This window comes from Sus scrofa, chromosome 6 (assembly GCF_000003025.6).
Source record: "Sus scrofa isolate TJ Tabasco breed Duroc chromosome 6, Sscrofa11.1, whole genome shotgun sequence".
In the NCBI taxonomy this organism is placed as follows: Eukaryota; Metazoa; Chordata; class Mammalia; order Artiodactyla; family Suidae; genus Sus; species Sus scrofa.
Genome location: NC_010448.4, coordinates 85381826 through 85395324, shown reverse-complemented (window position 1 = coordinate 85395324; position 13499 = coordinate 85381826). Strand labels below are relative to the sequence as shown.

Genomic DNA, 13499 nt, shown 5'->3' with positions numbered 1-13499 from the left:
AATCCATTAAATTAGGAGTTCCATGGTGGCGGATTAAGGATCCAATGTTGTCACTGATGTGGCTTGGGTTGCAATATGTGGCGTGGGTTCAGTCACTGGCCCAGGAACTTCTGCAGGACACTTGTGTGGCCAAAAAAAAAAAAAAATCCATTAAATTAAAAGTCAAACAATGAATGGGAAATTATATGAAAGCTGTTTACAAATTAATAAAGAAGAGCTGAACAATCAGTAAAGAAAAAGCAATTCACACAAGAAAAAAATGTCCTTTAATAAACATGAAAATTTAAACCTCATTGATGAATATTTTTAAAAGAAAATTAAAACTAGTTATCACTGGAGTTCCCACTGTGGTGCAGTGGGTTAATAATCCAGCTTGTCTCTCTAGAGGCACCAATTTGATCCCCAGCCCAGCACAGAGGGTTAAGGATCCAACATCGCTGTGGCACAGATCCCAGCTGTGGCTCAGATTCGAACCCTGGCCCAGGAAGTTCCACATGCCTTGGGTGCAGCCATTAAAAAAAAAGTTTTGGGAGTTCCTGTCGTGGCGCAGTGGTTAACGAATCCGACTAGGAACCATGAGGTTGCAGGTTCGGTCCCTGGCCTTGCTCAGTGGGTTAGGGATCCGGCATTGCCGTGAGCTGTGGTATAGGTTGCAGACATGGCTCGGATCCCAAGTTGCTATGGCCCTGGTGTAGGCCGGCAGTTACAGCTCCAATTCGACCCCTACCGAAAAAAAAGTTTTGGAGTTCCCATTGTGGCATGATGGAATCAAATCCTACTAGTATCCATAAGGATGCAGGTTTGATCCCTGGCCTCACTGGGTTGGGGCTCTGTGGATTGGGGATCTGGCATTGCCTTGAGCTGTGGTGTAGGCTGCAGACACAGTTCAGTTCCCATGGTGCTGTGGCTGTGGCGTAGGCCAGCAGCTGTAGCTCCGATTGGACCCCTAGCCTGGGAACTTCCACAAGCTGTAGGTGCGGCCCTTAAAAAAAAAAAAAAAAAAAAAAAAAAAAAAGTTAAAAAAAACTCCTACTCACCATTTACCATCAAATGGGAAAAACAAGTTTTCATGGTCACACCTAGTTTTGGCAGCTATGTTGGAAACCTCATTGATAACTGGGAGTGAGAACTGGGACATTTCTGGAAGGCATTTGGCAATGCATGCCGGAAGACTTAAAATAGTGCATATTCTTTGACTCAGAATTTATCCCAAAGAATCATCATAGGTGACAACAAAAATTTGATTAAAAGCACTAACATCAGCGTTCCCGTTGTGGCACAGTGGTTAACGATTCCAGCTAGGAACCATGAGGTTGTGGGTTCAATCCCTGGCCTTGATCAGTGGGTTAAGGATCCGGCATTGCCATGAGCTGTGGTGTAGGTTGCAGACGTGGCTCTGGCGTAGGCTGTCGGCTACAGCTCCAATTAGACCCCCAGCCTGGGAACCTCCATATGCCACAGGAGAAGCCCAAGAAATGGTAAAAAAAGACAATAAACAAATAAATAAATACATAAATAAAAGCAGCAGCATCACAGGATAGTTTACATAAACAAAAAATTGGGATCAAACTAAAAACCTCAGGATTTCCCTCCGGGGAGCAGCAGAAACGAATCTGACTAGGAACCAAGAGGTTGCCGGTTTGATCCCTAGCCTCACCAAGTGGGTCAAGGATCTGGCATTGCTGTGAGCTGGCTGTGGTGTAGGTCGCAGATGTGGCTTGGATCCCATGTTGCTGTGGCTGTGGTGTAGGCCGGCGGCTACAATAGCTCTGATTAGACCCCTAGCCTGGGAACCTCCACATGCTGCGGATGCGGCCCTAAAAAGACCAAAAAAAAAAAAAAAAAAAAAAAAAACCCCAAAAAACTAAAAACCTCAAAGTTAAGCAATCAATTGTTATGGAAAATCCAAATAATAGGATACAAACAGTAATTACAGTTATCAGTATTTAAATACAAGTTCTGCTAATTTGCAGCTGTGTAGCTCAGAGAAAGCTAATTACTCCCTCCGAACCTCAATTTCCCTGTTTATAAAATGGGTCTGTTGTGAGGATTAAATAAACTAACATATTGAAAACACCTAGGATAGCACTGACACACAGTATGAACACAATAAAAAAAAATTTTTTTTAAACAAAAGAACACTGGAGTTCCTGTTATGGTGCAGCGCAAAGGAATCTGACTAGTAACCATGAGGTTGCAGGTTCAATCCCTGGCCTGGCTCAGTGGGTTAAGGATCCAGTGTTGCCGTGAGCTGTGGTGTAGGTTGCAGATGCCGCTCGGACCCTGCATTGCTGTGGCTGTGGCATGTGCCAGCAACTGTAGCTCCAATTAGACCCCCAGCCTAGAAACCTCCATATGCCACATTTAAAAAGCAAACAAAAACAAAAATCAAAAGAACACTGTAGCCTCAAGTCTTAGAAGGATGTTAATGATAAATAAACAAAAAAGATTACAAACCAGTATATACAGAATATTTTTCTAAAATAAATATATCTCAGACATAAATTTCCAAAAATAAAGACTAGATGGATATAAAACAAGATAGAAATAGTATCTCTCTTTGACTAATTGGATTACAGGTTACTTTTATTTTTGTATTTAAATTTTTTTCAACAACAAACATGTAACTTATATAAAAAGTAAAAGCCATTATCTCTATCAAAATTAAAACAAAAAAGTGTCTTTTTTGTGTATGTGTCTTTTTTTTAGGGCCACACCTGCGGCATATGGAAGTTCCCAGGCTAGGGGTTGAATTGGAACTATAGCCACTGGCCTACACCATGACCACAGCAACGCAGGATCCGAGCCTCATCTGTGACCTACACCACAGCTCATGGAAATGCCAGATCTTTAACCCACGGAGCGAGGCCAGGGATCAAACTCACAACCTCTTGCTTCCTAGTTGGATTCGTTTCTGCTGCGCCATGACGGGAACTCCCCAAAAAAGTGTCATATTTTTTGCTCCAGTTGGAAGTGAGTCCACCTCAAATTAGCAGGGTAATAGGGTAAAGAATCAGAATGACAGACATTTCTCTCTACAGCCTTTATTACCACACAAACTCACCCTCTATTTCACACTCTATTTCTATTGCCTTTTACACAAATGGCAAAACAATTAAGATATTTTTCTTCCCGGAAGCTCCTTTTATGCAGAAGGATTATATCCCCATTTATGCAGAGGGATTGTATAGATTCTCCATGGGATCCTTAGCCTTTGACTTAGGAAAGCTGTCACGAAAGTGAACCCCCCATGTAAGGAAAACAGTGCAAAGAACCAAGTTCTCACTGTCCTCCTTCCCGAGGGAAGGATGCCTGGCTAGAAGTGTTGAGAGGGGGCAATTATAACACCTTCTTTTATGTAACAGCTGAAGACAAGCCCCAAGGGTGGACAGATTCATGAGTCACATGAGCCTCTTTGGGTCTATTTTCTCTAGGTGAACCAGAGGTTTCAGCTGCTCTGCAAAGTTCCTCATGTCGTCAGAGACCATGTCCTGCCCAGCTGGTGCAACAACACTTAGTTCCACAAGATAGGAGAGGGACAAGGCCTCGGTGCTGTCTGTGTTCCCTGGCACCAAGATGCGGAAGATCTTGTACACAACGATCTTCATGATGCCCTTACGGAACAAGTGTCCCTTGGCAACAAACTCATGGTCCATGCGGAAGCCCATTTCCATCAGGAAGTCAGTGAGGTTCTCAGATGTGGCAATGTCCACGCAGTTTCGCACCAGGGCGTGGCGGTTCTTGTCTCCCATTTCTGGTTGTCCCAGGTAACGCAGGTGCCAGGGCGCCCCTGTCCTATCCATAGAGCGCCGGGCCCTTAGAACAAATGGACTGGCTTGCTGGCCCTTAAGGAGGAATACCATCTCATGGTCAAGGAAAGTCTCAGGTTCCATGTTGTCACACAAACCACGAAGGCGGTGGATGAGGCTTTCCAAGCTGTGATCTAAAACGCTTCCTAAAGAAGGGAAAAGCACCACTGAGTTCTATCTTTCATTCTGGGTGATGGAATCAGCAAAAGGTGGAAAAAATTTAAATGAAAAGCCAAAACAGTTTAGTGTCGTGCTTTGTAAAACACAGGCCCCATATATGAGATTATAGAAGGGTTATATGACCAAGGAATTACATAACAAGTTAATCCTTTTTCAAATTGTTGCATTGTCTTATTTGGTAGGAGACTAGTACCAAAGACATTCTCTAACAATGCTGATCTCCAGCAGGCTTTGGGCTTAGAGCTTCTAAGAGACAACACTCTTTACCTAGAATAATAATACTGTTTTGTTGTCATTTATTTCAAAAATTATCTCCTATTCTCATTAAACAAAAACATTTCATTTATAGAAAAACTTTCCTTTTTTGTTGTTGTTGTTGTTGTTTTAGGGCTGCACCTGTGGCATATGGAAGTTCCCAGGCTAAGGGTTGAATTGGAGTTGCAACTTCTGGCCTACACCACAGCCACAGCAACAAAGGATCCAGGCCGCATCTGCAATCTACATCACAGCTCACGGCAACGCCAGATCCTTAACCCACCAGAGCGGGGCCCCTGATTGAATCTGAATCCTCATGGATACTAGTTGGGTTCATTATTGCTGAGCCACAGTGGGAACTCCCCCAAAATTTTCCTTTTTATATAATATATTTAAGTGAAAAACAATGAATTGCTTCATGGAGATATACTAATCTTTGTTCTCATCTTACTCATCCTCCTCACAGCATTTCATATGGCTGTTATACCTGTTCTCAAATCTGTTCTTCCCTTGGTCTCTGGGACACAACTCTCTCGGTTCTTCAGCTAACTCAATGACCATTCCTTTTAAGTCAACTTTGCTGGGTCTTTCTCGTCTTCCCTAAATATTGGAGGATCCTGGAACTCAATCCCAGTCTTCGTCTCTATCAATAATCTCTTCCTCCCTCTGTGACCCAATTCAGCCCTATGGTTTAAGCATCATTTATGCCCTGAGGACTGCCACATTTATATCTCACAGACGCAAATCCAACTGTCTGCTTAAAGTTCTTCGTTTGGATGCCAAAGACATCTTCATCTTAACATATTAATAGCAACCTGTTGATTTTTCCTCCACAATCTTACTCCTTCTTCCAGTCTTTCTCATCATAGTAAAAGGCAACTCTCTGCTTCCAGTTACCCAAACAGAAACCACACGATCGTCTTTGACGCCTTTCTTTCTCCCACATACTACATCCCATCCATATTTTTAAAATATATGCAGAATCCAACCCCTTCTCCTCACTCCCTTAATCACTGCTACCTAGTCCAAGTCTCCTTCATTTCTTGCCTGGTCTCTGCAACACCCTGCTTCTATCCTTGCTTTCTTCTTTTCTCCACACAACAGCCAATTGATTTTTAGGACATGAGGCAGATAATGACACTTCTCTGCTCAGAACCCTCTAATGGCTTCCCATGTCATTCAGAGTAAATCCCAAAGTCTTTTTTCTTTTGGTCTTTTTAGGGCCACACTCGTGGCATATGGAAGTTCCCAGGCTAGGGTCGAATCGGAGCTGCAGTGCCAGCCTATGCCACAGCCATAGCCACACAGGATCCGAGCTGCATCTGTGACCTATGCCTCAGCTTGCAGGAATGCCTAATCCTTAAACCAGTGAGCGAAGCCAGGGATCAAATCCACATCTTCATGGATACTAGTTGGGTTCTCAACCTGCTGAGCCACAACGGGAACTCCCCAAAGTCTTTACTACGGCCAATAGGGCCCTATATATTGTGGTCTCTGCTACTCACCCAACATCATTTCCTTCTACTATCTCCCAGATTACTCTCTCCAAGCACAGTGATCTTCCTGCTATTTCTTGAAAATGCCAAGTATTTGACAAAAAGCTTTTCTCTTCAGAGACCCTTCCCTTAGTCCCTACACTTGGAATGTTCTTCTCTCAGACACCTGCATGTCTCACCCCATCACTCAATTTAGGTCTTTGCTCAAATGTCACCTTATTAGAGATCTCTTTTCCTTTTTTCTTTCTTTTTACAGCTGCACCTGCAGCATATAGAAGTCCCCATATAGTAAAGGAGTTCCCATCGTGGCTCGGTGGTTAAGGAATCTGACTAGGAACCATGAGGTTGTGGGTTCGGTCCCTGGCCTTGCTCAGTGGGTTAAGGATCTGGCATTGCCGTGAGCTGTGGTGTAGGTTGCAGACCCCGGCTCGGATCCCGAGTTGCTGTGGCTGTGGCGTAGGCCAGTGGCTACAGGTCTGATTAGACCCCTAGCCTGGGAACCTCCATATGCTGTGGGAGGGGCCCTAGAAAAGACAAAAAAAAAAAAAAAGGAGATGTAGCTGCAGGCCTGCACCACAGCTTGTGGCAATGCCAGATCCTTAACCCAGTGAGAAAGGCCAGGAATCAATTACATCTTCATGGACACCATGTTGGGTTCTTAACCTACTGAGCCATAACGGGAATTCCTAGAGATCTCTATTCTGATCACCCTAAATAAAATTGCATATCTCCCTCCAATCTCTTTCCACATTCCTGATTTATATATTTTTTAGCATTATTACTCCTATTTTAAGTTTTTTTTTTTTTAATTTTCCCACTGTACAGCAAGGGGGTCAGGTTATCTAAGTTATTTTTTGATATGTAAATTATATATTCATTTTAATTTTTTTTCAATTGACCCCATGGCATGGAGTTCCCATGCCAGGGATCAGATCCGAGCCACAGTTTTATGTACGCTGCAGCTGTGGCAACACTGGATCCTTAACCCACTGTGCCAGGCTAGGGACTGAACCTACGTCCCAACCCTCCAGAGACACCACTGATCCCGTTGAGCCACAGTGGTAACTCCTGTATTGACTTCCCCAGCATTTTTCTTTCTCCACTGCTGATAACTCAACGTGTTTTTTCTTTCTTCAAACATTTAAACAGCTTTGTAAGTGCTGGTTCATTCAACATACACTTACTAACTGCTGTGCCAGGCAACATGCTAGGAAGTAGGAGACCCAGCCCTCTTGGAGATTACACTTTAGTGGGGGAAGCAAAAAATAAGTAAGTAGGAGTTCCCTGGTGGCTCAATGGGTTAAGGATCCAGAGTTGTCACTGCTGTGGCTGGAGCTGGATCCCAGACCTGAACTTTGGCGTGCTGAGGGCATGGTCAAAAAAAAGGTAAACAAATAAACAGAAATACAAGGAAATAAAAGGGAGATGGGATATAGGGTACATAGAGCAACTGGTACAGGTAGAGGAGACCTCTGAGAGCATGGAGAAGTCAGGGAATGTTTCTCTAAGGGAATGACAGCTGAAGCCTAAAGGATAAAAATGAGATGGCTATTTGAAGAGCTAGAAAAAAGGGATCACCAAGTGCAAAGGCCCAGAGACAGGAAAGAGCCTGAGAAATGCAAAGAAATGAAAGAGTAGGAGTATGGCTGAAGTGTGGTAAGTGAGAAGGAAAAAGATAATGAAATGAGGATTTGGGATGGGCCATAACATGCAGGCCTTATGTACAGCCATGCTAAAGGTTATTTTTTTGCTTTTTGTTTTTTTGTTTTTGGCTGCATCAGCAGCATATGGAAGTTCGTGGGCCAGGCATCAAACTCGAACCACAGTTGCAGCCTGGTGGCATGGGTTGATCCCTGGCTTGGGAATTTCCACATGCCATGGGCATGGCCAAAAAAAAGAGACATAGTTATCAAATGTAATGTGTGAAATGTGATTGTATTCTGGATACAAACACAGTTTGGGGACAAGATGGGGGAATCTTTTGAATATGGACTAGATATTAGATGACATTAAAAATAAATTGTTGGGTATTGGGGAAATAACTATTAAAAATAATAATAATAACAAAAAAATACATAAATTGTTGGGAGTTCCTATCGCGGCTCAGTGGAAACGAATCTGACTAGTGTCCATGAGGATGTGGGTTTGATCCCTGGCCTCATTCAGTGGATTAAGGATCTGGTGTTGCCAATGAGCTGTGTAGGTGGCAGACGTGGCTTGGATCTGGTGTTGCTGTGGCTGTGGTGTAGGCTGGCAGCTATGGCTCTGATTTGACCCCTACCCTGGGAACTTCCATATACCGTGGGTCCAGCCCTAAAAAAAAAAAAAAAATTTTAATTTTTTTAGAAAATGATGGTATTATGGTTATGAAGGATTATGGTATTATGATGGTATTATGGTATTATGGTTATGAAAAACCCTTGTTTTTCAGAGCTGTATACTGAAAGTGTTTAGAGGTAAAATGTTATGAAGTCTGAAATTGTATTTAAAGACAGGAAAAAAAGAAAGGATAAAGCAAACATGAAAAAAATAACAGAAAGTACAATCAAGATGACAGAAATTGAGTGTTCATTCTATCAGTCTCTATTTTCTTTGTGTTTGAATTTTTTTTTTTTTTTTTTTTGCTATTTCTTTGGGCCGCTCCTGCGGCATATGGAGGTTCCCAGGCTAGGGGTCCAATCGGAGCTGTAGCCATTGGCCTATGCCAGAGCCACAGCAACGCGGGATCCGAGCCGCGTCTGCAACCTACACCACAGCTCACGGCAACGCGGATCGTTAACCCACTGAGCAAGGGCAGGGACCGAACCCGCAACCTCATGGTTCCTAGTCGGATTCGTTAACCACTGCGCCACGACGGGAACTCCCTGAATTTTTTAATAATAAAACATTTTTTAAAAAAGATGTTGAACTGGAGTTCCCGTTGTGGCGCAGTGGTTAACGAATCTGACTAGGAAGCATGAGGTTGCGGGTTCGATCCCTGGCCTCGCTCAGTGGGTTAAGGATCCTAAAAAACTGCCTCCCCCCAAAAAAAGATGTTGAACTATTGTGTGAGAAGAGACAGATGATCAAAAGTGGAAGCAATGCAATAAGCACAAAATTACTAAAATAGTTCAAAGGATGATAAACCAAGCCATTGCATGTGGAGAAAAGACATATTTAATATATATTTTGGAAGTAAAATAAACAGAACTAGAGATAAGCTATAGGTGAGAATAAAGTGAAAAAATGGAGATTGATTCCTGAATTCATAGCTTGAGCAACTGGTGAATGACAGGCACTTACTAAGATGGAAAAGACTGAAGGAGGGACAGCTGGAAGAATGAAAGTTAATAACCCTACTTCGTTCATATTAAGTTTTTTTTTTTTTTTTGTCTTTTCTAGGGCCTCTCCCCAGCATATGGAAGTTCCCAGGCTAGGGGTCTAATCTAGGAGCTGTAGCCGCCGGCCTACGCCAGAGCCACAGCAACGGTGGGATCCAAGCCGTGTCTGCAACCTACACCACAGCTCATGGTGACGCCAGATCCTTAACCCGCTGAGCAAGGCCAGGGATCGAACCTGCAACCTCATGGTTCCTAGTCGGATTCATTAACCACTGCACCATGACGGGAACTTCCATATTAAGTTCTTAAATGGATAATTCAAAGTCTAAACTTTTTTGCGAAACATTATAAGGCCTCCTGAAAATCATTACACTGAGTTTTGAGCTTTCTCATCTGGGCAAGTTACTTCAATTCTATTTCCTGATCTACAAGAATTAATAATAGTATCATAAAATTATCATATGATCCATTAATTTCACTTCTGGATATTTAACCAAAAGAATTCAAAGCAGGATCTTGGAAGAGATATTTGCATACACATGTTCACTGCATTATCCATGTTAACCAAGAGGTGGAAGCAACCTGAATGTCCAACAACAGAAGAACAGATAAAGAAAATGTGGTATATACATACTATAGAACATTATTCAGCCTTTAGAAAGGAGATCCTGTCTCGTGTGATAACACGGGTAAACGCTGAGGACATTATACTAAGTGAAATAAACCAGTCATAAAAAGACAGATACCATATGATTCCACTCATATAAAGTTATCTAACGTAGTCAAAATTAGAAACAGAAAGTAGAAAGGTTTGGAATTCTCCTGTGGTGCAGTGGGTTACTCATCCTGTGTTGTCATTGTAGCTGCCAGAGCTGCTCCTGTGGTGTGGGTTCGATCCCTGGCCTGGGAACTTCTATATGCCGTAGGTTCAGCAGAAAAGAAAATAAAAAAAGAAAAAAAAAAAAAGAAAGTAGAAAAGTTGTTGCCAAGGGCTGGGGGGAGGGGAAAGGAAGAATGAGTACAGAGTTTCAGTTTTGCAAGATGAAAAAGTTCTAGAGATTGGCTATACAACAATGCAAACATATTTAACACTACTAAATGTTATGCTCAAAATGTTTAATGCTATATGTTTGTGACCATAATTAAAGCCAAATTGAAAAAAAAAAAAAAAAGAGGTGCCAGAAATTATGTAGCCTTTGTATATTAGCCTTTCATCTCCATGGAACCTGAACAGAAAAGAGGAAATCAGGTAATCTAAGCTCCCTAGTTCACTTACCCTGCAGCAGGTACTCCATCATGTTAATGGTGCCCCCGGTGACAGGCATCATAGTGACTGGAGGTGCCTCCATGCTATCTGTTTAAGTTGAAAGCAACAGAACCGGATTCAGAGTCCCAGTCAAATAAAGCACAGGACACACCTGGAAAAGAGTTATGCTTGTTAATACATCAGAGAGATGGAGAGACACCAGATCTACCTGGGTCATTAGCCTTAACATCAAAAGATTCATTCATTCATCCAGAACTTTTTGAACAACTTCCATAAGTCAGTTTCAGGAATTGATGATACAGAAATACACAAAGGAGGCCTGATCATGGAGTTATAATCTTTCAGTCTCAAGGTCTGAAACCTTCAGTTTCAGAATTTCCTGTGCAATAAGCCATCAAACCGCTGACCCTGGGATTCAATGTCTTCCTTATAAAATGAGGTCGACATTTAACCCCCAAGGCTTTGTGGCTCAGATGACACAATAGCCGTGAAATAATAGAACTGAGAGGTGACTCCCCTTCAATTTGGAGATGAGGATACTGACACTTTGGGTGGGGGTTGGAGGGAAGGATACAGAGCAAGTCCATGGCAGAGATAAACCAGACAAAAATCTAGGCGTTCAAAACGCCTTTGAAAGCGAGCCAGACAGAAGTGCGAAGTTCTTCTGACGATTGAGGTCCTCCTACCCCACCATCGACGCGTGCCTACTCACACCAAAAACACACCTCCGCGCGTGTTCTAGCCTTTTCTGGCAAAGCAGGGAACTGAAGCCACCAGAGCACCTCGGAGCTTTTTAGCGATAATTAGCCCCCAGCACTGAACTTGAAGACCCCCACCCCCCGGTGGAGTGCAACACTTTCTCCCCTCCACTTCCGGCAAAAAGTCTCCGTCGCGCAAATCTTGACATCACCATTCTGCGACGTAAGGGTGCCGGGAAGGCATAAAAATCATCTCTGCGGCCTGGCAAGTAGAAGCGCATGCGCAAACTGCGATTCTGCGTGGAAGAGGGCGGCCTTCCTGAGCGCGTTCCTCGGGGCGTGAGGGGGACCTTGACATCAAAGGCAGTCCTCCCGGAAAATATTTTCCTTTTTTCAAGTGTGACGGCCTGGAGTTGTTTTTGTCAAGGAATTCTTTTGGAACTTACAGGGGGAAAAGAGAGCCGGGGGAAGAGAGCTGAAGAAAAAAAGAGATCATAAAACCAAAACTTCTTTTGGTTGAGTACCTGAAGATAAGAAGGAAAGACATCTTTTACTGTTTAGCAGACTGTTCTGAACAATTAGGGAACTCAGCAATACATTTGATATTTGTTCACTCTTCTGTGTTTATTTTACCTCAATTCAAAAATTTTGGGAGATAAGTAAATTCAGCTCATTTATTGAATGTTGCTTGTGTGTCAAGCATGTAAAATGCAAAGAATGGAGCTAGAGTATGGTGGTTGAGGCACTCCCTGGAGCGAAAAATTTAAGGGGCACCAAAACTCCTAACAATTCAAAAAATTGTAATGCAATCTTTTACGAATTTAATGTGGAAAAAAAATCCTTAATGAACAAAATATTGGAATTTTTGATCTTCACAGCAGCCCTGTAACCCAAGTATAATTATTACTTAATTTTACTAATGGAGAAACTTAGGCATCAAGAAATAACACACCAGGGAGTTTAGACTGGGGTACAAATTTAAGCAGCTGCCTGATTTCAGAACCCACCCTCTTAATTGCTACACATCTTTTTTTTTTTTTTCTTTTTAGGGCTGCACCCTGGCATATGAAAGTTCCCAGGTTAGGGGTTGAATCAGAGCTTCAGGTGCTGACCTATGCCACAGCCACAGCAATGTGCGATCTGAGCCGCATCTGTGACCTACACCACAGCTCATGGCAATCCTGGACCCCCAACTCACCGAGCAAGGCATATAGAAGTTCCCAGGCCAGGGTTGAATCGGAGCTGTAGCCCCTGGCCTACGCTACAGCCACAGCTGTGCCAGATCGAAGCCAAGTCTGCAACTACACCACAGTTCATGGCAATGTTGGATCCTTAACTCACTGACTGGGGCTGGGGATGGAACCTGCATCCTCATGGGTACTAGTTAGATTCATTTCTGCTGAGCCATGATGGGAACTCCTATACAGTCATTTATAATTCCAGTTTCCCCTGCTGTAATTTATACTGTCTTACTCATTTACATTTTTAAACTTAAAAAAAATATTACCCACATTTTATCTGACATTTCAAAAGTAGGATTAAATTAAAAAAAAAAGAATAGGTAAGAATTGGGTGAACAATATGGTAAAACTTGGACAAGACTCATGATTTATAGGGATGGAGAAAATGTTATAAGAATGTGAGGCCTCAGAGTTCCCACTATGGAGCAGCAGGAACGAATCCGACTAGGAACCATGAGGTTGCAGGTTCGATCTCTGCCCTTGCTCAGTGGGTTAAGGATCTGGTGTTGCCATGAGCTGTGGTGTGGGTCGCAGACATGGCTCGGATCTGGTGTTGCTGTGGCTGTGGCATAGGCTGGCAACTGTAGTTGGGATTCAACCCCTAGCCTAGGAACCTCCATATGCCTCGAGTGTAGCCCTAAAAAGCGGAAAGAAAAAAAAAAAAAAAAGAAGAGGAAGAAGAAGAAGAATGTGAGGCCTGGAGCTTAGAATGGGGCTCACTTCTCTTCTCTTCCACTACCCAGCTATGCAACCTTGGGCAATTCACTTCCCCTCTCTGACCCTCAGCTTCCTTTTTTAAAAAATAGAGTTAAAAATAGTACTTTCAGGAGTTCCTGTCATGGCTCAGTGGTTAGCAAACTCGACTGGTATCCATGAGGACTCGGGTTCAATCCCTCGCCTCACTCAGTGGGTTAAGAATTCAGAGTTGCTGTGGCTGTGGTGTAGGCCAGAAGCTGCACCTCCAATTTAGCCCCTAACTTGGGAACTTCTATAAGCTGTGGGTGCAGCCCTGGAAAGACAAAAATAAAATGAAATGAAATAAAATAAAGCAAAATAAAATAGTACTTTCAGAGTTCCTGTCGTGGCTTAGTGGAAACGAATCTGACTAGTATCCATGAGGATGCAGGTTCAATCCCTGGCCTTGCTCAGTGTGTTAAGGATCCAGTGTTTCCATGAGCTGTGGTGTAGGATATGGCATTTCTGTGGCTGTGATGTAGGCCAGAGACTACAGCT

At 43.0% G+C, this 13499-nt stretch overlaps 1 protein-coding gene across 2 annotated transcripts; it reads right to left on the bottom strand.

Annotated features, from left to right (window-relative positions):
- MED18 (mediator complex subunit 18) lies at window positions 3029-11240 on the bottom strand. Of its 2 annotated transcripts, none has more exons than XM_005665139.3 (3): window positions 11040-11240; window positions 10337-10478; window positions 3029-3955 (listed from the first exon to the last, which is right to left on the bottom strand). In XM_005665139.3, the coding sequence occupies exons 2-3, from the start codon at window positions 10407-10409 to the stop codon at window positions 3402-3404; spliced, it is 627 nt and encodes a 208-aa protein (XP_005665196.1). In that variant the 5' UTR covers window positions 10410-10478; window positions 11040-11240; the 3' UTR covers window positions 3029-3401. The 2 variants fall into 2 exon arrangements, with proteins under 2 accessions (XP_005665196.1, XP_003356288.1); XM_003356240.4 differs by having other exon boundaries at window positions 11053-11228.

Bases quoted from the DNA above. Each gene is read 5' to 3' on its own strand.
- MED18 (XM_005665139.3), bottom strand. From the start codon at position 10,409: ATGGAGGCACCTCCAGTCACTATGATGCCTGTCACCGGGGGCACCATT. The intron at 3,956-10,336 runs GTAAGTGAACTA...TCCCTTCTTTAG, and splicing joins GATGGAGTACCTGCTGCAGG to GAAGCGTTTTAGATCACAGC.